The 25,202-nt window shown below is 37.7% G+C and overlaps 1 protein-coding gene and 1 long non-coding RNA gene across 5 annotated transcripts in view; one reads left to right on the top strand and one right to left on the bottom strand.

Moving 5' to 3' along the window:
• Positions 1-25,202, bottom strand: part of LOC132124045 (piezo-type mechanosensitive ion channel component 2) — a 141,585-nt gene that overhangs the window by 42,422 nt on the left and 73,961 nt on the right. For 2 of the 4 annotated variants that reach the window (XM_059534798.1, XM_059534800.1), the window contains exons 8-22: positions 22,781-22,949; positions 22,145-22,267; positions 21,722-21,757; positions 21,516-21,642; positions 15,965-16,116; positions 15,646-15,876; positions 14,771-14,885; positions 12,895-13,088; positions 11,910-12,058; positions 11,654-11,827; positions 10,378-10,565; positions 5,892-6,052; positions 3,064-3,240; positions 2,866-2,988; positions 1,532-1,732 (exon numbers count right to left, since the gene is read on the bottom strand). In XM_059534798.1, the coding sequence (XP_059390781.1) occupies positions 1,532-1,732; positions 2,866-2,988; positions 3,064-3,240; positions 5,892-6,052; positions 10,378-10,565; positions 11,654-11,827; positions 11,910-12,058; positions 12,895-13,088; positions 14,771-14,885; positions 15,646-15,876; positions 15,965-16,116; positions 21,516-21,642; positions 21,722-21,757; positions 22,145-22,267; positions 22,781-22,949 (2,320 nt within the window). The remainder of the gene's footprint in view (positions 1-1,531; positions 1,733-2,865; positions 2,989-3,063; positions 3,241-5,891; positions 6,053-10,377; positions 10,566-11,653; positions 11,828-11,909; positions 12,059-12,894; positions 13,089-14,770; positions 14,886-15,645; positions 15,877-15,964; positions 16,117-21,515; positions 21,643-21,721; positions 21,758-22,144; positions 22,268-22,780; positions 22,950-25,202) is intronic. The other 2 variants (XM_059534799.1, XM_059534801.1) reach the window with 1 other exon arrangement.
• LOC132124049 (uncharacterized) overlaps positions 1-25,202 on the top strand; it is a 62,056-nt gene that overhangs the window by 3,016 nt on the left and 33,838 nt on the right. The gene's annotated exons all lie outside the window — the stretch shown is intronic.

Genomic DNA, 25,202 nt, shown 5'->3' with positions numbered 1-25,202 from the left:
AAAATGTGTGGATGCTGCTCTGGCTCCTCTGTGACTCAAGGGCATCCGCATACTCAATTATATCGATGTTTAATTGGTTAATACTAGCTCAATTGGAGCAGATGGTGGCTCGGCAGTGAGATGTCATCCTTGCCCATATGAGAGAGCTGGGTTTAAGACTAAAGATCAAGATAAGTGTGCTTTCTCCACTACAGAGAACCACTTTAGGGGTGGTGTGGGATTCAACCACGATGCAGGCACGTTTGTCTCCTGCTCGTATCGAGTAAATCCTCACAACAGTCAAGAGAGTAAGAGAAGGCCAGTCACTCACTGTCAATTAGTTTAAAAAGCTGTTGGGTCTGATTGCAGCAGCATCCAACGTGATACCTTTTGGCCTGCTGTACATGAGACACTTGCAGTGGTGGCTCAGAACCAAGCGATTTTCCCCGAAAGGGAAATCCGCTTCACATGATCAAGGACACTTGGCGATGCTTACGTGCCTTGGACATGTGGAAGAAACGTTGGTTCCTAGCTCAAGGCCTGATGTTAGGGGCTCTTTGTCGTTGTGTAACGCTAATGACAGATGCCTCTCTCACGGGTTGGGGGGCGGTCATGAGTGGCAACTCTGCCCAGGGTCTGTAGGAAGGCCATCATCTCACGTGGCACATAAACTGCCTGGAGATGCTGGCCGTGTTTCAAGCTCTGACACACTTCCTTCCAGACCTAAGGGGAAGTTACTCTCACTAAGAGCAGTGTATATTCCTGGGTATCTCAATCAGGGGGCAGACATCCTGTCGAGACTATCGAGTTCTGGAGAGAGTAGCAAAGCCAAGTAGATGTGCTCAAGAAATACATACACAGGCAGGAACTTGCTCATATGGCGCAGTGGATATTCTCTTTCCCAAAGCGTTTCTTGAAGCAGCTCAGGTTCCTGCAGGGGAACGGCTCCAGGTTACGCATGTAACCATGGTTCCCCGAGGGAACGAAACACTGCATCTCTGTGCCATACTCCCTGCATCCCTGCAGGCGCTACTTTATCGAAGCTAACTTGCGCATTTGCCAGATGCACTTTTATACTTCCTGGTTGCTCACGTCACCCCGCTCGTGACGTCCCGCTGCTCCACTGGGCTGTTTTCACGTACTTCAGAACGCGGTCACGCAGGGGCGTTCTCAAAGTGTTTCTTGACGCAGCATCTCGTTCCCCTCTGGGAACCATGGTTACATATGTAACATGGAGACGTTTTGCCAATGCTTCAAATCAGCATACTACAATGATTTCTGAAGATCACGTGACACTGAAGACTGGAGTAATGATGCTGAAAATTCAGCTGCGCATCACAGAAATAAATTACAATTTAACAAATATTAACATAGAAAACAGCTGTTTTACATTGTAATAATATTTAATAATTTTTACTATATTTTTGATCAAGTAAATGCAGCCTTGGTGAGCAGAAGAGGCTTCTTTAATAAAAATATCATTAACGAAACTCAGACTTGTGAATTGAAGTGTACTGTATGTATTCATTAACAGATATAAAGCTGCTATTACCTCAAGACCAAATTTGTAAAAGAAGTAGTTGATGAAATATTTGGCACAGTTGAGGATGCCGTCGTCCAGATGTTGGCGTGTGATGTTGTGAAAGATGGTTCTTGTGACCGGAGGAGTGAGGTTGTTTTTCATCCGGTAGAAATCCTGGTGACGGTAAATGGTCACCTCAAACGCCAAGAGAGCCAGCATCAGTAGGTTATTCTGTGTGACGAAAATAAATTAATAAATAAAGGCTAAAGGACAACATTGAGGTGTATGCAGGGTCTGAAATTAACAAGACAAGAGACAAATGCAAGTATAAATCGTCATATTGTACATTTGCCAAAGTTGCTAGTGTCTGGTAACTTAATTAGGAGCTGATGGATAAAATCTTGATTAAATGTTATTTAGAGAATCATACTCTGACACCTTTAGCTAAATTCTGGGGAAATTTTGTAGCAAAAAAAGGTAAATGATCTATTGTCAACAGTTAATAGATGTATGAAGCACAGCTCACACAGAAATAATTTTCCAACAAAACTGCTTTTACAGTTATTACAGTTAAAATTAAAACTTAAAAACAAAATAATAACAACAATTATAATAACAACTAAAATAAAATATAACAACCTTTTAATTTTAGCTAGTTGCAAAGCAATGTACTTTTGCCTTGATGTATTAAAAAAAGTCAAATTAAACCGGAAAAATAAAATAAAAACTATACAGACATATTTACAAATTACAAAAACTTTCAAATGAAAATGGTTAATATTAAAATAAAAATATTAATAAAACCTATAATTGTATCTCAATGACACTACAATAACACTGCTGACCAACTGAACCCTAGTGTAAAATCAATGATCGCATGGATCAGCATTGTTTTAGTATCACTGAGAAACTATTAAAGTTTTTATTAATTTAATATTTTACCAATAATATTTTCTGTTTTAATTAAAATTTTAAAATGTTATTATGTTTAAAAATAATTTTTAGTAGCTTTTTAAAAAAATAACAAAATTATATCAGTAACGTTTATTTTATGTCAATTAAAAATATGTTGTTTTAATGGTTTTTATTTTAGTTTCAAATTCAAATATTAGTTTTAAGTTTTAGATAACTATAATAATCCTGGTGGCATCACGTGGAATTATTACAATCCACCAAAATTATCTTATTTACATTTTTGTGTGTAGTTTTACTTAATTAGCATAAAAAAAATAATAATAAAAAAAGTCTAAATAATCCCACTCTCCTAGGGATAAATTATATTTTGAATAATAATAAAAGCAACATCATGCAGAATATATTAATTGGCAGATCATTGTGTTTAGACACTGAGCACATGTTGGTACCCTGAGATTCTCCAGCAGCGGGGAGAACTTCCTGAGGCCGATCCAGTTCGCCGGATCCACCGGGCCGCTGTAGAGCAGAGATCTGGCCATGTCTGAGCGCTGAGCATCTGTGTAGTTCTCCGGCTGGAGGAGAGAAGAACAGACTCGGTCAGAACCAGAGTGTGTGTGTGCGTCCCGTCTGAGTGTGTCAGGACTCACCATACTGCAGTTCCTGGAGTACAAGGACGGGTTGATGGAGGTCAGCTGGTACAGCATCTTACAGACGATGATGACGCAGGTCCAGACGGTGCAGACGCTGGACGCCAGAGGTCTGAACTGACTGAAGGGCAGAGCGAAGGCCCAGCTCACCAGGAACACATAGTTAAACAGAGACACCTGACAGAGACACAGAACATGTGGATGAGGAGGATGCAGCTGTCGGCTGATCTGAGATGGAAATTTTTAGAGACACAAATGTAAAAAAAAAAAAATATATAGAAATAAATAATAATAATAATAATTGCTGTTAATAGTGTTCATCCTCTGTTTGACTACGTTTTGTATAGATTTCTTCTGAAAATGTCTGCCATATGCACATAAACTGACAGTCACCACTGATAAGCTACTACTAAATATTGTAGAAACTTGATTTTCTGTAAAGTTGCTATATCGGAAAAAGAGCTATACAAATAAACTTGAATTGAATTAAACTTGATAAATAAATAAAAAGATACAATTTAAAATTGATTAAAAATAAAGAATTCTTAGATTCAAAGAAACAACCCAAAATGAATAAATTATAAATAAACCAATTAATAAATAAGTGAGTAAAACAAATAAAAAAGTAACTGAGAGTAAAAAAAAACAAGCTAAATATAATCTAAATAATATCTTAGACACATTTATAATTTTTTTCACAGTATAAATTGGTCTTCAAATAAGAAACAATATAGATGCCATTTAAATTTCAGTCTCATTGATATTTTTCTATCATTGAGATACTATTATAGGTTTTTTTAATATTTTGAATTAGACTTTTATTTTTACATTTTCTGCTTTCATGTTAATTTTAAAGTTTTAGTAATTTTTTAGTAGTTTTTGTTATATATATATATATATATATATATATATATATATGTGTGTGTGTGTGTTTATATAGTGTTTATTAATTTTAAGTTTTAGTTTTAGTTAATTTAGTACATCAAGTTAAACTAAATGGAATTGAGAAATATCACCTTTTAAGATGAGTTTAAAGGGTTGGTTCACCCAATAATCAAAATTATGTAATTAATAACTCACCCTCATGTCGTTCCAAACCTGTAAGATCTCCGTTCATCTTCTGAACACAGTTTAAGATATTTCAGATTTAGTCCGAGAGCTCTCAGTCCCTCCATTGAAGCTGTGTGTACGGTATACTGTCCATGTCCAGAAAGGTAAGAAAAACATCATCAAAGTAGTCCATGTGACATCAGAGGATCAGTTAGAATTTGTTTAGGCATCGTAAATACATTTTGGTCCAAAAATAGCAAAAACTGAGACTTTATTCAGCATTGTCTTCTCTTCCGTGTCTGTTGTGAGAGGGTTCAAAACAAAGCAGTTTGTGATATCCGGTTCGCGAACGAATCATTCGATGTAACCCGATTTTTTTGAACCAGTTCACCAAATCGAACTGAATCGTTTTAAATGGTTCGCGTCTCCAATATGCATTAATCCACAAATGACTTAAGCTGTTAACATTTTTAATGTGTCTGACACTCCCTCTGAGTTCAAACAAACCAATATCCTGGAGTAATTCATTTACTCAAACAGTGCACTGACTGAACTGCTGTGAAGAGAGAACTGAAGATGAACACCGAGTCGAGCCAGATAATGAACAAAACACTGACTTGTTCACGAGTGAAGAACCGGTTGCATCGGTTTTCAATAAACCGGTTGAAGAAAACGGTTCACCGGTTCTTTTGCACTCGACGTACTGGCGTCATTTGCGATGATTTCCCTTGATTCAAGCCTTCGGTTTACCCGCGCTCATAACACTAGCACAGAATCAGTTCAGAATCAATCACCAAAAGAATCAGTTCAGTTCAGACGCTCTGTGTCGGTTTGCTTCACACTGAATCACACATGCTCGGTATCATCAGCTCCTCGGCTCTCGAATCGGACACGTCTGACAGAAACGGTTCTTGACTCGTGAACGAGTCAATGTTTTGTTTGTTATCTGGCTCGGCTCGGTGTTCATCTTCAGTTCTCTCTTCACAGCACGGATACTCCGGGATATTGGTTTGTTTGAACTCAGAGGGAGTGTCAGCCACATTAAAAAAGTTAACAGCTTAAGTCATTTGTGGATTAAAGCGTATTGAAGACGCGAACCGTTTAAAACGATTCAGTTTGATTTGGTGAACTGGTTCAAGAAGATCCGGTTACATCGAATGATTCGTTCGCGAACCGGATATGACAAACTGCAGTGAACGTGCTCACAACAGACGAGAGGAGAGGACAATGCTGAATAAAGTCGTAGTTTTTGCTATTTTTAGACCAAAATGTATTTACGATGCCTAAACAAATTCTAACTGATCCTCTGATGTCACATGGACTACTTTGATGATGTTTTTCTTACCTTTCTGGACATGGACAGTAGACCGTACACACAGCTTCAATGGAGGGACTGAGAGCTCTCGGACTAAATCTAAAATATCTTAAACTGTGTTCTGGAGATAAACGGAGATCTTACAGGTTTGGAACAACATGAGGGTGAGTTATTAATTACATAATTTTCATTTTTCAGTGAACTAACCCTTTAAGATTTTTATATCATGTTTTATTTCAAATAAAATTTCATATATGTCAAGAAATTATTATTTTTTATTTTATGGTTTTGGTTTTAGTTTTAGTTAACTATAACAACTTGGTTGAAGGTGATTATTTGGTGGTCTAAAAACCTGAAAAACACTACTTCTAGAGCACACAGAGCAGTGTAGAGCAGCTAGAAACCACGTGTGTGCTTTAGCTGGATGTCCAGGAGCGATCACGAAGCTGAGACTGCTCCTCACCTCTCTGACTGAGACCCAGATGATGTAGGACGAGACGATCTTGATGATGTGGAGCTCCAGCAGCCACCAGATGAAGAGCTGCAGCTTCTGAACACCCTCCAGGAGCTTGAGGAACAGCACGGTCAGACGCTCCAGCACCAGATGCCACTTACTCTTCAGCTCTTCACACCAGAGAAACACACGCATCACTGACAGAAACCCACCAAGACTTTACATATTCAGGAATGACTCTAACTCAGAGCAAGATCCAGAGGTGCTGCTCTGAAGAACACACCAGTGCTGTTTTTAACTAAAACTATTTGTGTTATTTCCATTCACTGAAATAATATATAGATGAAAACCAAAACCACATAACAAAATGACTGAAACTTAAGCTAAAATTAAAATCCAAATTTAAATATAAAAATAAAAGCTCATTGAAAATATGAATAAATATTATAATACAAAAATAACTTAAAAATGCAAACTAAAAAGAGGCTCAGCAACCTGAAAATATTGTTAAAAAAATCATTAAAAAATTAATTTAATAATCTCATTTAATAATCCAAACAAAAAGAAACTTTGCAATCTGAAACAAAGATGCACCTGTATTAATAGTAAGTTAAAATAAGTTCAAACAGCCTTGACAACAAATTGAAATAAAATATGTTTAAGTATTTAAATTACAAAAACTTTAAGTTAAATAAACTAAAGCTGAGTATAAAAAAAAAACACATAAAATGAAAACATTTGAAATACAATTAAAATAAAAACAAAAGAATATAATAAAAGCTAATTCAAATTAATAAATAATAAAAGTACAGAAATAATATGAAAACAACTTAATAGTGAGAATAAAAATAAGCTCCAGAACCTGAAAAAGATGCACCTATAGTGTTAAAAATTAGTTAAAACTTGAACAAAATTTGAAATGTTGCCTGAACTAGTATCTGAAATAAAAACAGTTTAAGTTGAATACTAAAATAATGGTATCACTTTACAATAAAGTTCCATTAGTTAATGCATTAACTAACATGAACAAACAATGAACAACACACTACAGTATTTATTCATCTTTCTTAATGTTAGTTTTTTATCTTAATGGATTAACTAATCTTAGCAAGCACAATTCTTTATTTTTCTAATGCATTTATAAATGTTTATATTAACTCAAACTGAGATTAATAAATGCAGTTGAAGTATTGTTCATGCTTAGCTCATGTTAACTAAAGTAGTACTAATGTTAACTAATGAACCTTACAGTAAAATGTTACCAAGTTAAATAAAAAAAACGATAAATGTCTAAAAATGTCGAAAAAATACAAAAAGGAAAGCTAATTCAAATCTTAATAACTATTAAACTAGTAGTGAAATAATGCTAAAATAGCACTGGTCTGAGAGTAACACACATGTGAGAAACACATCAGCTGATGATTCTGTGCAGAGCAACACGCACAGAGCCGTTTGTCAACATTACGATGCTCAAACAGCCAATAATGCCTAAATATCTCAAAACAGTCATGAAACACAGCCACCCACCGATGAATCACAGCCACATGTTTATGAAATACATAACAACAGTTTAGGAAAGCAAAGTCTGACTCACAGCTGAAAATACTGCGTAAAACACAACATGTGCTGTTATTAATAGTTAATAAGCCCTCAAATCTCTATCTCAGAGACACGCTTGGGAATCAAATGCACTGAAGACGTTAACAGTCCAGAGGTGTTTACACATTAAACAAGTCTAGAAGCGTTTATTCTGCTCTGTTTGCTCTGCTAACAATAAAAGCCTCTTCCAGTCGTATTGCTCCAATATCAGTTCAGATTTTTATAGTTTTATAGTGCGTTCCATTAAAGCCAGGATATAAACAAAAGATTTGGTCTTTTAATTAAATTTTATATGCTTGAATGATGCTTCTGAAACAGATGATAGCATCTGAAGGATACAATCCCGTTTCATTGAATTACTCCTGAAAGAATATGAATGGGTACAAAACAGTGTTAATTTTCTAATTTTAAAAGTACTCTGATTTCCAAACTTCTGTCTTAGTTTACATCTGAGCAGAGATGAAATATGACACATTGGATTTCTGTTTGATGGAGAGCGAGAGAGAGAAAAACACTTTTATAAACTACAGACTAATTTTTTTATGCGTTTAATTTATGCTTTTTTCTAACCTTTTATTTAAAAAAAACAATATATATTTTTTCCTAAAGAAACAAACAATCCAACATCAAAAAATATTATTATAAATAATTATATAAATGATAAATTAATAACAATTTTCTTTAGACAAAATGTTACTTAATGAAGATTTACTTACTTTTTTACTTTTTACAAAGTAATTTCACCATAATCAAAATGTAAAAATAATAATAATAATCATTATAATCAAAGTCACTCTCTTTTTTATTTATATTTTTCTACAAACTTTCTTATTTTGCTATGTTTTTATTTAATATTAATCAACCATTTTTATTTTCCTAAAGACATACATTCATACAAAGTAGAAAGAGTTAGGGGTCGCCTAGCCCGCAGCTCTACAAATATCTGTCAGCGAGGCGCCACGAGCCAGCGCCCAGGAGCATGCAACACTTCTAGTTGAGTGAGCTCACAACCTGAACGGGCAGGGCACATCGTGAGGCTGATAAGCCAGGGTTATGGCATCCACAATCCAGTGGGCCATCCTCTGCTTAGAGACGGCACTCCCCTTCTGCCAGCCTCCTTAACAGACAAAGAGCTGGTCTGAGGTCCTGAAGCTTTGTGTCTGGTCTATATAGCATCTCAATGCTCGGACGGGACAGAGCAAAGCCAGTGCTGGGTCTGCCTCCTCCAGGGGCAGCACTTGCAAGTTCACCACTTGGTCTTTGAAGATAGTAGTGGAAACCTTAGGCCCACAGCCGGGCCTGGGCCTCAGGATTGCCTGGGAGTCAGCTGGCCCAAACTCTAGGCATGAATCATCGACCAAAAATGCATGCAGGTCCCCTACCCTCTTGATGGAGGCCAGTAGAAGCAGGAGCAGAGTTTTCAATGTGCTATTTTCAATAGCATGTAAGGCGGAAGCAGCTTCCCCAAAAGCCATTTAGGCACCGCTGGCTAGACCAGACGAATGGCTATAAGCCCGGGAAGGAAGCACTGGGTCTCCCTGCCAGCAGAAGGCAGACCTGGGACACAATTGCGTCGCTACTGCCAACTCGACTGTGGGAATCGACAAATACCCCTTCACTGCACCGCCGTCGAGGGTGGTGAGGGAGGAGGAGCCCACAGGCCGGTTTCTGACAGTAGAAGGTGGTCATGCACTTAAGGGAAGAAAAGCACTATGGTGGGGTGCTGAGAACCAGTGCAAGCCACCTCGATAAACCAATCATCCCGCCTCGAGGGCTCGGGATGCGGTGGAGATTTCCACTTGGGCCCTACCCTCTTGGTGGCCCAGGAAAGCATAGCGGTAATTTCCGGATCCGATTCAGACTTTGCCACCATACCAGAATCCGAATCAGAGATCGACATCTGGTCGGGGGGAGCCACTGGATACCGCTGGTATGCTCTTTCGAAGAGGGCCTAGCACGTTCCGTGGGTTGCTCCACTGGATCGGAGGTGCAAGAGGAGGGATGGTCCCCAGAGGGTTTGTTCCCTGCAGGGTTTGCCACCACTGTATTCCTTAAACCACCCGTGCTACTGCTGGAAGTGATTCTCGTCTGTCGGCCGCCAGAACGAGCCTCAGATCACGGCACCGCAATGGGACTCCACCCCCTGAAGGTAGCAGAGCCTGGCTCGCAGCTACGAGATGGTCATCTTCCTGCAGTGGGAACATGACTTATCCACGAAGACCACCTCAGCATGCTTGATGCCCAGACATGTGAGGCAGCGATCGTGACCATCACCCTGCGCCAGGTAATGACCGCACCCAGAAACACACAGGTGAAACGGCATCCTTATAAGGACAATCAGTTGTCTTTAAAAAGACGCACCCATGAAGCTCTTTTAGAGAAATCTTCTCTTTAGGAAATGCTCTTTTAGTGCTAAGGCGCACACTACTCGACTCGGGAACAACCACCGCTGAAGCGCCGTCTCGCCAACACACGAAGTTTCCGAGAGCATGCTGAACTCGTAGTTCACAGCAGACATAGTTAAGCAGAACGATACTATGCTCGGCTCTGAAGCAAAAAGCTGGTATGCATAGCACCTGCTGCCTTATTATACTCACGCTATGATCAGAGGCAGCTGGATGCAATAATTGCATTGGCTCATTTAGTTTACACTCGAAGTAGATTGGTCAATCGAAATTATATCTCAATTTCCAATTTCGTCAGTCACCGATATGACATTGAGAGTTACCAACTGAAAGAAAACTATTCGTTCTTTGGCAAGCATTATTTGCTTTTCGAGAAACTGAACAAAAAACGTTTTTAAACCAGAAACCATGATTTTTAATTAGACCACCATTAAACTGTAATTTAAAAACGTTGCAGTCGGTCCACTTTTTCTGCACACAGTCGTATCTACCTGAACCCTGGGCCTGCTCCGGATCTGCTGTCACCGAGCAGCTGAAGTGTGGCTCAGACATCTCCTCTTCCTCCTCCTCCTCCTCCTCCTCCAGATCTACTCTCTCCTCAGGCTCCTCCTCGTTTATGGAGTCGAACGAAGGTTTGACCATGGAAATGTCCACCAGACTGCCATCCAGATGAACGAGCCTGACAACGAGGAAGATCACACTCATGACGAGACGGTCCACTTATTCTACACAATCCACAGGATTTGCACCAATTACAAACAAAAAGCTGAATGGAAAAGTATCAAACATTAACCAGTGTTGAGTTAAAGATCTATGTATAACATCCCTCTGACTTTCTCATGTTTTCTGGTTTTACTGCACTGAACCACATACTTCATTTGGATGTTGTTGTTTTGTTTGCCACTAAAAAAACCAACCAAACCCCTTCTATAATAATTAATAAATTGTATTACCATCAATTTGTTACAATTATTATAATATTTAAATTACTTATATTTTTATTATTTCTACATCTTTAATAATAATAATAATAATAATAATAATTAAACTTTTAACTTTAATTTTTTTTTAAACAAATTCAGAAATGATGCTTTGGGAACTAACTGAAATAAAATTATTTAATGTTTAAGCAGTTGCATTTCTCAAATTTAAAGTGAAATAATCATTTTAAAAAAGTATGAAAATATGACAAAAATATGAAAATATTAAATAAAGCACATAAACCCAAAAATGTAAAAATATTTTATAATAGCAGAAAAGTACTAAAATAACTGATTCAAACAGAGAAGCTCCACAAACTGAAAAAGCTGCACCTGTCTCATTAAATTGTGCTAGAAATAAATAAATAATTTACTAAAGAAACTATGCAACCTGAAAAATATGCACTTATGCTTATATTCCAATTAATAATAACAACAAAATATTAATAACAACTATCAACAATTATTAATAACTAACAACTATTATTATTATAATTATTATTATTGAAGAATGAGATCGGAATTGAGTCTTTTGGCCATCACGAGACACGCACGTGATCAGAAACATCTGGTTGCAGGGTTATTTTCTCCAAGGAAATCCTTTCAGAGAACCCGATGGAGTCTCAAACTTGGGAGAAGATTAGTTTTTTTCAGAAATGAGCCGTAACATAATTATCAGGAATGCCTTAAGAACAACACTGCTCCTTTTCTGGAGTCAGAGTCTAGAACTGTGTCTGAAGCTGGTGAAGCTGGTTTGATTTTGTGCTTTAAACAACCGCTGCTGTACCTGGAGATAGTGCTCTTCTGTTTGTCTGCCACAGATTTGATGTCGGTGAGCTCCAGGAAGCGCTCGTGGAAGTAGTGCAGATGCAGGATGCAGACCAGCAGGAACGAGGTGGGAATGAAGATCCGCGTGAACAGAGCAGGAACAGAGAACTTCTCCAGACCCAGATCTTCCAGCCTGCACAGAAGAGGTGCTCGCTTATCACATACTGTATACGCTAATAGGTTGAGTGGATAAGGGGGATGTCTCAAATGCATACTTCTCTCTGCTCATGCCTGTCATGTTGGACCAGACGTTTATGGAGGAGTCAAACTGGAAGGTGTAGACCAGGATGAGCACCAGCATGGTGTAAACCACCACTGACATCCAGAAATACTTCAGCATCCAGCGCCACTTCTCATAGTGCAGCTGAAACAGAGTCAGACAACACATGAGCCGACTGTTGAGAGACATCTGCTGCTCCACAGAACTACACAACAGTACGTAGATGACCCGGGGAAACTAATGAAGCCTCTGACTTACTTTTATCCTTATTCTGAGACTAAATGTCTTCAAACACATTTTTTACAGATTTCCAATTTCACATCTTGCCATTTTTGATTTGTTTGTAAAGGTAAAACGTAATTGCAACTTTTAATCTCAAAATTCATACCTTTTTTTTTGCAATTGCAAATTTATATCTTTAAGTTCATGTCGCAAGACTGACATTGTTCTCACATTTCAAGCTTTTTTTTTTTTTCTTGCAATTCTGAGTTTGTATCTCTCAATTGTTTTCTCACTATTATTTTGTCTGGTATATATCTAGTATAAACTTTCTCACAATTCTGTCTTATTTGGAATTCATTTTTTATCTGCATATCTATATTGCAAAAAATTTTTCATGTTGAACTGCAAAAGAAAAGTCAGAATTTCCTTTTTTTATCCTGTGGCTTAGACAAGATTCTGTAAGAAGAAAAAGAAAAAGGATAACAAACAAACAAAAACAAATGACAGAAAAACACAAAACAAACAAAATAAACCATCAACTGGACAAATGAAAAACAAGCACAAAGAAGATGAGATAGAAAACAAAAACAAACAAATGATAAACAAACCAACTGACCGTATACAAACCACAGAGACAAACAAACTCCACATAATGTCCTTATTATCAACAGCTCTTATACAGGTGTTATTTGTTAGAGTTGAAGCGATATCAGTAGGCTGTTGTCAGAGTTATCAGAGCTCCAGAGCACAACACAAACCTGATAAAGTGCCACGCAAAAGAGAAACATCATCATGTAAATGATCTTGTACATGACGATGCGTCCCTCAAAGCTGACGAAGAAGAACATTCCTCCACAGATGTAGATCCAGTATTTGTTGAGCATAGCCATGACAGTACGGCCCAAAACATCCATCATCTCTCTGTGTCCACCGGACTCGTCCTCCAGACCCTCTGTATCACACACACACAGCACACACACACACACACACACACACACACACACACACACACACACACACACACACACACACACACACACAGCACACACACACACACACACACACACACACACACACTCACACACACACACACACACACACACACACACACACACACACACACACACACACACACACACACACACAGACAGACACACACACACACACACACACACACACACACACACACACACACACACACACACACAGGACACACACACACACACACACACACACACACACACACACACACACACACACACACACACACACACACACGCACACACGCACACACACACACACACACACACACGCACACACACACACGCACACACACACACACACACACACACACAGGACACACACACACACAGGACACACACACACACACACACACACACAGGACACACACACACACACACACACACACACAGGACACACACACACACAGGACACACACACACACACACACACACACACACACAGGACACACACACACACACACACACACACAGGACACACACACAGGACACACACACACACACACACACACACACACACACACACACACAGGACACACACACAGGACACACACACACACACACACACACACAGGACACACACACAGGACACACACACACACACACACACACACACGCACACACGCACACACACACACACACACACACACACACACACGCACACACACACACGCACACACACACACACACACACAGGACACACACACACACAGGACACACACACACACACACACACACACAGGACACACACACACACACACACACACACACACAGGACACACACACACACAGGACACACACACACACACACACACACACACACACACACACAGGACACACACACACACACACACACACACAGGACACACACACAGGACACACACACACACAGGACACACACACACACACACACACACACACAGGACACACACACAGGACACACACACACACAGGACACACACACACACACACACACACACACACACGTTTGTGAAACGTGTCAGCAGTAACCTGGCCAAATGTAATTCATTAATCTCTATATGAGGATATCTTTGATGCGAGAGATAAAATATTTGCAACATATTGTACACAAAATTTTTATGGAAATGGTAAATACAACAACATTTATGTGACTATTCACACTATTCTATCTGTTAAACACCAGCTGGATGGAAACAGCAAAGTTTGCAAACTTTTGCATTTATTTTAACTGTGCAAAAATGAACAATTTTATGCAGACTTGGCTTCTAAATCAAAACCAGCGTCAGATACTATTGTATTGTACTACTTATTAGTAGTTTGAATTAATTTTTTTTTTCCTTTTTAATTTGAGTTAACATTTTGGTAATTTTCTTGTCATTTTTATTACTTTTTATATAGATCTATAAAGTTTCAATACATTTTTTGTTTAGTTTTAGTTATCTTAGCATCAAGTTAAACTAAATGAAAATGGCAAATGTTGCCTAGCTGAAATTAAACTTTTTTAAAAACTAAACTAAAATAAATTAAAATAAATTAAAATAAATTAAATATTTTATTTTATTTTATTTTAGTTACGTGGGTAAAGCAGCTGTTTGTGTGCAGGTGGACTGACCGATTGTGTGTCCCTCGACTTTGACGTCAGACAGCTGTGTTTCGTCCGTCTGTCTCTCTCTCCTCTCCGTCAGAAACTGCCTCACCAGCAGCCAGAAACTGAGGAGGCACAAGGTCTGCACAAACACACACAAACACAGTCAATTATTCAGACCGAACACAATCACAGAGCATCAGTGATTCATTGACGAGAGGATGTGTGTGTGTGTGTGTGTGATCAGTGCCTAAAACTGCCTTAATCAGGATCAAATCACTGAGCCGCACAGAATGGAGCAGTACTTCAGCAGCAAACACAAACCCTACAATACACTAATCTTCAATAAATATTGCAGCTGTACTATTACCAATAACCACAATAAACAACTCTTCCAACACTGTGTCCCAAACAATCACAATCACAGCCAATCAGAACACAGTGTGCCTCATCCAATCAGATTATTAAACAGGAAACATCTTTTTTATAAGTTATTAAAACACACAATTTAAAAATTAATTTATGACAAAACATTGCAATCATGAATTAAATTAAATTAAAACATGGATGAACAAATATCTTGTATGAACTTTCTTAAAATATTATTATTATTATTATTATTACTAGTACTACTACTTTAAGAATTATTTTTTAGTATACAAAAGTAAAATATTTCTGTCATAATTCCTTTAAGTTAAACCAAACTTTTATTTTGACGGGTTGTAATGAAGGTCTTTCAGTTTAACTTTTCTTATTTTCAGTGTTTATTCAGCAGGATTTCTTTATTTCTGCTGTGTGATGACTCCATATCCTTTAAAAACGTCCCAAGCTTATCATATTATCACAATATGACATTGTTTATCGCCCAGCTCTAGCAGACACATACAAACACTCGGTCTTACTTTCGATCCCAGTTCCCGGAAAGGCACCTCTTTCTTCAGGAAGAGTCCAGGAACTGGCTGCAACGACTCGAAGCTCCAGATGTACTGCAGGATGATGAGCAGGTTCCCATAAAACACCATGAACGGAGAGGTGATCATGGAGTATTTCCTCCGGTCCCTCACCATCCACAGAACACAGGACCAGATGAGGAAGACGAAGGTCAGCCAGCTCACGTACGTGATGCTCCAAGCCTGGACGGAGCATCAGGAGAAGAAGAGATAACCACTGTTCACAAACTGAAGCGGCGGTTTAAAGCAAGCACAGTGAACCAGGACTCACCATCATGGCGATGAGAGCACAGATGTAGCTCTGCTTCATGATGAACCTGAAGGCCTTGACCGCTCCGTTCACACGAACAACACCGAACGGCTGAACCTCGGGAAGTTCGACATACACCGAGTCAATCTCGTAAACACCGCAGTCCACTTTCTCTGAAAAAGAAGCGTGTGTTTTGAGCAAACGGAGGCCACTGGCTGTGAGTCATCTAATATCTCAGCCTTCGATGATGAATGGAGGCTTTACATGTGTATATCTGGAACATTCAATACTGAATTCCCAAGAACTGATAAAAAACAAACTTCCTGAAACATCTAGGGAATAGGGATGTGGATGGGAATACTGTGAGACTATGCACTGTGTTTGGTAGAGAAACTAATAATAACAAGCAATAAACAAGTCATTTGCACCTTAATCTCAATCAGTAGTTAAACTTGTTTTCCAGTAAATATGTCTAAATGTCCCTAAAAAGGGGGGGAAAGTTAGGACAATCCCTGGCTGACAGGGGCTCCAACAAATAGGTAAAAACTAATTTAACATTTTTATTATATTATACAGTATATAAACCATAATCATTGAGTATATTTCAAATAATAATAAAATGAATGATGTCTTTGATTTTACTTATTTTGGCAATAAAAGTTAAATATCACTATTGACCAAAAAAAAATAAAAAATCAATATTGACCGACCACCCCCCTGGATCTGCATGAAATGGTTTGGTCCTGCCTTAGCGAACTCATCAGTGACGGTGTTTCGTTAGTTGCAGACAGTCAATCAATGCACGGCACGCTAGCAGTGTTAATTTTGTTAGCAAAGACAATGACGAAAAATATTCGTTAACGAAAATTTTTTATGTGACTAAGACGAGACGTTGACGAGCTAAAAATAATATCTGATGACGAAACTTATGCAGCGTTTTCGTTAACTAGACGAGACTGGACTATGCATCCTATAGGCTATTGTCTTTCAAAATGTGCGTCCCTGTCATTGGTTCGCGATCGGATAAGTGCCGTTTGTATATCTAGTCGGTATAACAGTCACAGTGGATGAATAAACTAATAAAACGCAAACTAGAGATCTGAAACAATGGCCTCAGCACCCAAAGGGGCAGGGATGAGGTGGCCAGACGTCCCATTTTTCCCGGGAGTCACAGTTCGTTGTCGATTAACTTAAAGTTAGTGAAGGCGGGATAGGCGGAATCATGCTGATAGAAGTGTTCTCTCTCTCACTTCCTCAGTTCTCACATACAGCGCATGATCAGTTCTCAATGCTCAAATACACACACAGCAGTCCAGATGTTTATCGTGTAGAGTATCTCACGTAAATACAGTAGGTTATGGATTAAGTGAACGTGAACAGGTGTGTGAAAACTGAACGCGTGTCAGTATTTAATGCATGTCTTTCGTCTTATAATGCAATGACTTTTCATCAACTAAATCTAGACTAAAACTATGAAAGACTCAAATGACTAAAATGTGACTAAGACTATTAAGCATTTTCGTCTCAAGACTAAGACTAAGACTACATCAAAAATGCCTGCCAAAATTAACATGGAAATACAGAGACCATAATGTTGAGTAGTAAAATAAAATCTGGTTTTCAGAAAAAGAAAGAGAGAAAAGAGAGAGATGAAAAGACAAAAGAAAGGGTGTCGTTTTGTATCCCAGTTTTTCACCAAGAAAGGTGGGTAACGTTAGCCTTTAGTCTGTGAGTGGTATTAACTGTTGTCCATAGTGAAATAAGCTAGCTAGCTGCAGGCTAGTGTTAGCCTACATTTCATCAACATTTAATCAGTGCAGGGAAACGTTTAGCAAGATATTCATATTAAATCATTGTCCATGCCCCTTTTAGCAGACTTAAAAACAGATGAGTCAGCAGCACCCCAGTCTCCCCATAACTTCACCCCTCCCTGTCCCAGTGGAGAAGGTGAGCAACACTGTGTTAATGACTTAGCATCATTCCAGGGACTTCAGGGCTTCATAAGTGCCTTTCACCCTGTTACGACTTGATGAACCACTGAAACAATTTTGGAAACATTATTTTAAGGTAAAACGTGTTACATAGTGTTGCTTTAAGGACATTTTTATGGTGGCTTTTAATCTTGCATCAAATAGTGAACTGCATACTGTATGCAGACTTGCATTTACAAATCACCAGCAGTAAATATTGTGCTAGTACTAGAATTGAACTACAAGCAGCAAGAGAGTTGCAAGCCTTTTATTAGAGTTATGTAAAGCTTTTGATGGGACAGATAGGTCCTAGAGATGTGGTGACAACAGCTGCGCAAAGGGGGCCCGATTAGATTTTTTTGTCATGGGGCCCAAAATTCCTGGCAGCGCCCCTGAGCGCAAGGTAATATAAATGAAAATTGATAGCCTGAATGCACTGTAAGTTGCATTGGATAAAAGCGTCTGCTAAATACATTAATTTAATTATATATATATATATATATATATATATATATTAGGGGTGTAACGGTACGTGTATTCGTACCGGACCGTTTCGGTACAGGGCTTTCGGTACGGTGCACGTGTGTACCGAATGACCGAATGCAATATTTTGTATGCGGAACATAGGTACCAGTAGTGTAGCCAGAAAAGAGACTCTGGGTGTGCATATGAAAATCTGGGTGTGCCACATTTATTGTCAGATTACTGAGCAAAATTATTAACCATGCCCCACATAACCATAAAACTATATAAAATAATATATCTGCAAGCAGCAATACAAGGCAAAGCCCTGCAAGGCACAGCAAGCAGACCAAGTATGGTGCACAGCAAGTGCAGCAAGCATTTAAGCACCAAGAGCAGTGCGGAGCCTGAAGAACATCGGGCTCGGGCTTGTGCTCCGGTTTGCGCGGTAAACGAGCGGTCATGTGATGTGTTTCGATTAGTGCGAGAAAGATGCGAAAATGAATGCTGAGTAGGTGTAACGGAGCGGAGGCTTGCCTCTGGTGATTACGTTTTGGTTGCACCAGCAACTAAAGCAAAGTCTGAGTTGTGTAAAAGTTTTGACCGTGTTTATAATGAGAATAATGAGTGACATAATGACGCACCATCAGTGAGCACAGGAACGCGCTGAAGCCATCTACAGTGGATTCAATCCTTTTCCAAAAAACATGTAGGTTTAGCCTAATCGCTGTGAGTAATAAAGTTTTTAAAATGAAAACAAAATATTTATTGAGTCTTAAATGCATAATGTGGACAGAGTATATACGCTAATGTTGGCATTATTCTTTTATTAAATTTCAGATGCTAGTGGCGAAGCAAATCCGGAGCCTTTATCTTAATTTCGTTATTGCCAAATACCCATCTTAATTTAAAATTTATCTTAATTTAATTTGTTAAAAAAGACTCGTTTTTATTGGCGCGTTGGTCTATTTATAGGCTAAATGAGTCTATGTCTATTTAGAGATGTTAAGATGTCACAGAGGACTTATTTTATTTCTTTATTCCAACTTCCAAGTGGTGTAGTCTACGTTAATTATTAATAAATTTTGTTAAAACATGAATAAATGACTTATTTTTGACAAAGGCAAAAAAGCTGTGTGTGTGCGCACATGTGAATAATGTCGGGCTGTAAAAGCTGTCGGGCTCGGGCCGTAACCTGTCGGGCTCGGGTCCTGTCGGGCCTAACTTTTAAGGCCCGATTACAGCTCTAGATTGTAATTCAAACGCAGCTCCCATCGGCATTTAAACTGATCTTTGCTCTTAATTCCGATCGGTCCAACGCAAATGTACTCGTCGGGCTCGGGCCGAAACCTGTCGGGCTCGGGTCCTGTCGGGCCTAACTTTTAAGGCCCGATTACAGCGCTAGATTGTAATTCAAACGCAGCTCCCATCGGCATTTAAACTGATCTTTGCTCTTAATTCCGATCGGTCCAACGCAATAACGAAATCTGAGCAGGTCTAAAAACTGAAACTGTTGATGCTGCACTTTACACTTTGGAAAAGTAATATATATATTTAAAATATGAGCAGGCCTACAAGCTGGGATTGGTAATGCTGCACTGTAATCATAGTTATTTATTTATATTTTTCATTACATTTTATTATATGATAGTAGTTTGAGACTGAGAGTATTTTATTTAGTGGAGAACTTTGCAACAGTATTTTATCTCTTATTCTTTTTTAATTTTATATATATTTTATTAAAAAGTATTTTAAAAAAGTGTAAACAAATTGTTTAAAAAAGTTTATAGTAATGAACAAACTGCAGTTTAATGTTTCCATTTCTTTCCCTTACCGTACCAAATAATGAACCGAAACCGTGACTTTAAAACCGAGGTACGTACCGAACCGTGATTTTTGCGTACCGTTACACCCCTAATATATACAGTACAGACCAAAAGTTTGGAAACATTACTATTTTTAATGTTTTTAAAAAAGAAGTTTCTTCTGCTCATCAAGCCTGCATTTATTTGATCAAAAATACAGAAAAAAACTGTAATATTGTGATATATTATTACAACTTAAAATAATAGTTTTATAATTGAATATACTTAAAAAAAATATTTTATTCCTGTGATGCAAAGCTGAATTTTCAGCATCATTCCTCCAGCTTCAGTGTCACATGTAACATCAGTCGATCACATGATCATTTAGAAATCATTCTAATATTCTGATTTATTATGAGTGTTGGAAACAGTTCTGCTATCTAATATATTTGACCAATAAAAGGTTAAAAAGAACTGCATTTATTAAAAAAATATATATATTCTAATAATATATTTTCTTTACTATCACTTTTTATCAATTTAACACATCCTTGCTGAATTAAAGTATTGATTTTATTTAAAAAAAGAAAGAAAACAATATTACTGACCCCAAATTACTGACCAGTAAAAATATTTATATTTTAAAAACATAGGTTTTTTTTTTTTTTTACTTTTTATTCATCAAAGTATCCTAAAAAAGTATCACATGTTCTGAAACAATATTAATCAGCAGAACTGTTTCCAACTTTGATCATGAATCATCATATTAGAATGATTTCTAAAGGATCCTGTGATAATGATCCTAAAAATTCAGCTTTGCATCACAGAAATAAATGATCATTTAAAGTATAATACATTTAAAAACAATTATTTTAAATTGTAATAATATTTCACAATATTACATTTTTTTCTGTATTTTTGATCAAATAAATGCAGGCTTGATGAGCAGAAGAAACTTCTTTCAAAAACATTAACAATAGTAATGTTTACAAACTTTTGGTCTGTACTGTATATATATATATATATATACATACATACATACACAAGTATATATCAACTGAAAAGTCTTTGCAATTATTTGAAGAAACATATTTGCAATTATTTGCCATTTTGCATCTCACGCAAATGTAATTAATTATTTAATTGTTATTTTTTTTAAATCTTGGATCAACACTGTTTATTGCCAAAATTTGTTTTTGAACCGACTTGTATTTGGAATGTCATAAAGGGAAATAAAATTGCTTAAAAATGTATTTTCTTTTCTTTTTATTTCCTTGAAAGCATTGAGCTGAGCGTTCAGTGTTGAGCCACAGGACGAGGAGGAGGCTGACTCACGGTCTCCAGACTGGGCTCGGGCCGCTCTGTAATGAGGGGTTGAGTAGAGCTCCACAGACCTCGGGCCGTTCTCGTGAGATACTGACGTGAAGTCCAGCGAGGCTCCGTTCGATGTCACGATCAGCACCTGAGACAGAGCACAGTCACAGTGTTCACACTGCTCACACGTCTGACATCACTAATGACATCTGATCACAAACACAGACCTCGGGGGTGCTGCGGCCGTCTCGTGTGGTGAGCAGCTGAAAACACAGACAACAACTCACTGTCTCTCCACAAACCACATCTCCAAAACAACTCAGAGAAAATATATATGTGCTAAGTGCATGTTTGCTACACAAACAATCATTTCTAACGCTTAAATGGAGGAAGATTGCATTAGTTTAAGTTGCTATGAAAGAATGACAGTGATGCACAGAAAAAAAACAATTATTATTTATGGATTGTTTATGGATATTGAATGATTCTCCTGGGGTAAATGTGAAGTTATGTGACATGTTGTTTTATTACAGCTGAAAATAGCTGTTTTGGCCGAATATTCAGTGTTCCTGTCATGTTGGTGCATCAGTACAGAGTGAAAGGGAGCGATGAAATGTTGAAGCGTCTGATGATGAGAGTCAGACTCCTACATGTCTCTCATCTGTGCGATAATGAGCCATTCGCCACAGCTGCCTCTTCTTCTCTGCGCTGTAAACAACAGGAGATTCTGGTTCCTCTCGTCCATCAGTCTCTCCCTGCTTCTCTTGGACCTGCTGATCACAAACACATCCCATCATATTCAGCTTCTTACAGTTTCATACGGCATAATCTGGCTATTAGTTTCCATTTTTTAAAAATCCTTAAACCCTCATGCTGTGTTCTGGTCATTTGGACACGTACTGAATTCAATCATTCATTGATTGACAGTTTTGTGTTTCTTTTTGCAGCTGACTGATCGCAGGCCTCATTGATCTGAGCTCATGCATATGTTTTAAAGTGAAAAACATGATTTGTGGATCATTTTGGCTCAAAAAATTGAGATTTAAGCTTAGATGAATACATCCGTTGCAAAATGAAACACAAAAGCTGTGCTCATTCAATGAAAACAAGGTGACAAAAAAAGACTGTATAAATGAGCGATTGACATGCAAGATCTGTCATTTCTGACCAGGAGTCAGCACAAAACAAGGGTTAAAATAAATATGACATTAAAGGTTCACTTAAAACTGTTTTGTAAGCTTATTTGACTGGTGTGATCAGATAAACTGATGAGACTGTAGTCTGACCGTGTCTTCTGACTCCTGCAGCCAAAGGCGGATGAGCGTGGCCAGAGTGTAATACAGAACCAAGAGCATGATGGGATTGACAAAGTGATGCCACTCCAGATCAGGGTTGACTCTGAACATCCAGGTGTGCGAGCAGTCCGTCTGAACCACGGGAGAGATGCCAAACAGACTGAGGAGAAGATGAGAAAAACAGCATTCATTCAGAATATATACAGATACATATATATATAGAGCTGGGGAGTAACTGATTACATAATGATCAATCAAACGCTAACGCCTCGCAGCAGAAACCCTGAAAGTGCACTAGGTGACGAACGCATGCTCCTTGGTTTTTATAGTTTCGCTGCTGTTAGTAAAATCATTGTGGGTTGCCAGATGTTCGTTTCATGGCATTGAGAAAATATGAAGTCAGGATATTTGGCCTTTCGTGATTCATCCAAACCCAGAGCGTGACGTCCCAAAGCCACGGCTGAAAATAACCGGTCCAAGTGCAGAAGTGTTGCTGGATAGAGTTACTATTTACAATGCGGCCAATTCATTATGAGCACACTGTTAATCAGGAAAAAATCATCTGTTTTCAGGAATAAATCATCTGTTTTCTATGTGAATCTGTGTTAAAGTGTAATGTATTTCTGTGATGCTCCGCTGTATTTCCAGCATCATTCCTCCAGTCTTCAGTGTCACATGATCTTCAGAAATCAGAATAATATGATGATTCACTGCTCGAGAAACATTTCTGATTATTATCAGTGTTGAGAAAAGTTGTGCTGCACGATATTTTGATTTCCAGAATTCACAGATGACTAGAAAGCTCAAAAGAACAGCATTTATTTCAATTAGAGATCTTTTGTCACATTACGAATGTCTTAACGATCACTAATGCATTCTTGATGAAAAAGCATTAATTTCTTTAAGAAATGACCTTAGACTTCTGAACGGTAGGGAATATGAGTGTTTCCAGATATAAACACCAGCGTCTGAGCAATGCTTCCTGCACGCAACAGACAAACCAACAGTAAAGCATTTGCTTTTAATCTCCGGGTTTGCTAAATTAGCATTTTTTCTACCCAAAATAGAGTCTTCTCTGGCATTTGCACATATTTAGAGCTCAGCCAGCGTGCAATCAACCACAGAGCTGCTTCTGGGATTGTCTTCGGCTCACTAATCGCCTCTAATAAAGTGTTTCTCAGGTTTTGTGTGAGAAAGAAACAGCTAAATCCTGTAAAAACCACTTATTTCTCTGTGGTTGAATGAAGGGGTTTAGTCGAGCACATTTCTATGCTCACTCTTTCATCTTCTTTTATTCTTCTTTGTTCCTGAAAGGTCTGTGTGTGTTTGGTTTGGCCTTCGCTGTCGTTCCTGAGCTCGGTTTCAGACTTGAGTGTAGTATCTGTGTCTTTCATAAGCTTTGAATTGGTATGAGGTTTCAGGATGTGGATTCGACCCAAACGAGCGGAGTGTCTTCTTTCAGAGCTCAGGATGATTGTTTATCTGTAGTGTTTGGTCACGGTTTGGCTGGTTTGAAGTCTTGTTGAGCAGCTACTAATCTACTGTAATGGAGAAACCCCACACAAACAGACGACGCTTTCAAAGTCTTCAAGACTTTAGATTTTCAGGTCAGTTATGCATTTAGGGCGACGTTCAGCCCAAAAGCATAATTTCGAGGGGTTAGAACCAGAAATGTTGGGTCACAAGGACATATATTTATTCACACAAGTGAATTCTTAATAATTGTGGAGTTATTCATTAGAAACCAAAAGACTTAACTCTGAACAGACTAAGCTTGTTGGTTATTGTTTTGGCACTTTATAAATTTTAGTTGCTGTACATTTCGTTAGATTTTAATAATTTATTTTTAAAAGTTCATTTATTTGATTATATGTAATAAAAGTAATAATGAAACACGTATTTGTTTATTTTTATCTAACAGTGTTAAAAGACTATGAATAAAACAATCATTATTTTCTCATATTATCATTATTATTGTTGTTGTTGATGTTGTTTTACATTTTATTAATTAATTTCATTTCATTTCATTACATGTAATAATAATAATTATTGTTATTATTATTTTTTAATTGTTTTTAGTATTAGTGTTATTATTTTGTTGTTACATTTTATACATTTATTTTTTAGGAAATTGTTGATTTCATTACATGCAATAATAATAATAATAATAATAATAATAATAATAATAATAATACAATTGTATTTTATTTTTATTTCATAATGTTAAAAAGCTTTTATTTAATTATAGGTTATAATCATAACTAAGGTTGCAAAGAGGTGGAAAATATCTGGTAAATTTCCAGAAACTTTCCAAAAATCCTGGAAAGTAAAAAAATGTCTGGAATGTTTCTGAAATTTACTGGAAATGTTTCACCTTTTTGCAACCCAGATAACACACTTATTTGCTTAATAG

This window comes from Carassius carassius, chromosome 42 (assembly GCF_963082965.1).
Source record: "Carassius carassius chromosome 42, fCarCar2.1, whole genome shotgun sequence".
Classification (NCBI taxonomy): Eukaryota; Metazoa; Chordata; class Actinopteri; order Cypriniformes; family Cyprinidae; genus Carassius; species Carassius carassius.
Note: the sequence above shows the minus strand (reverse complement) of the source record. Positions and strands in the feature narration are given on the sequence as shown.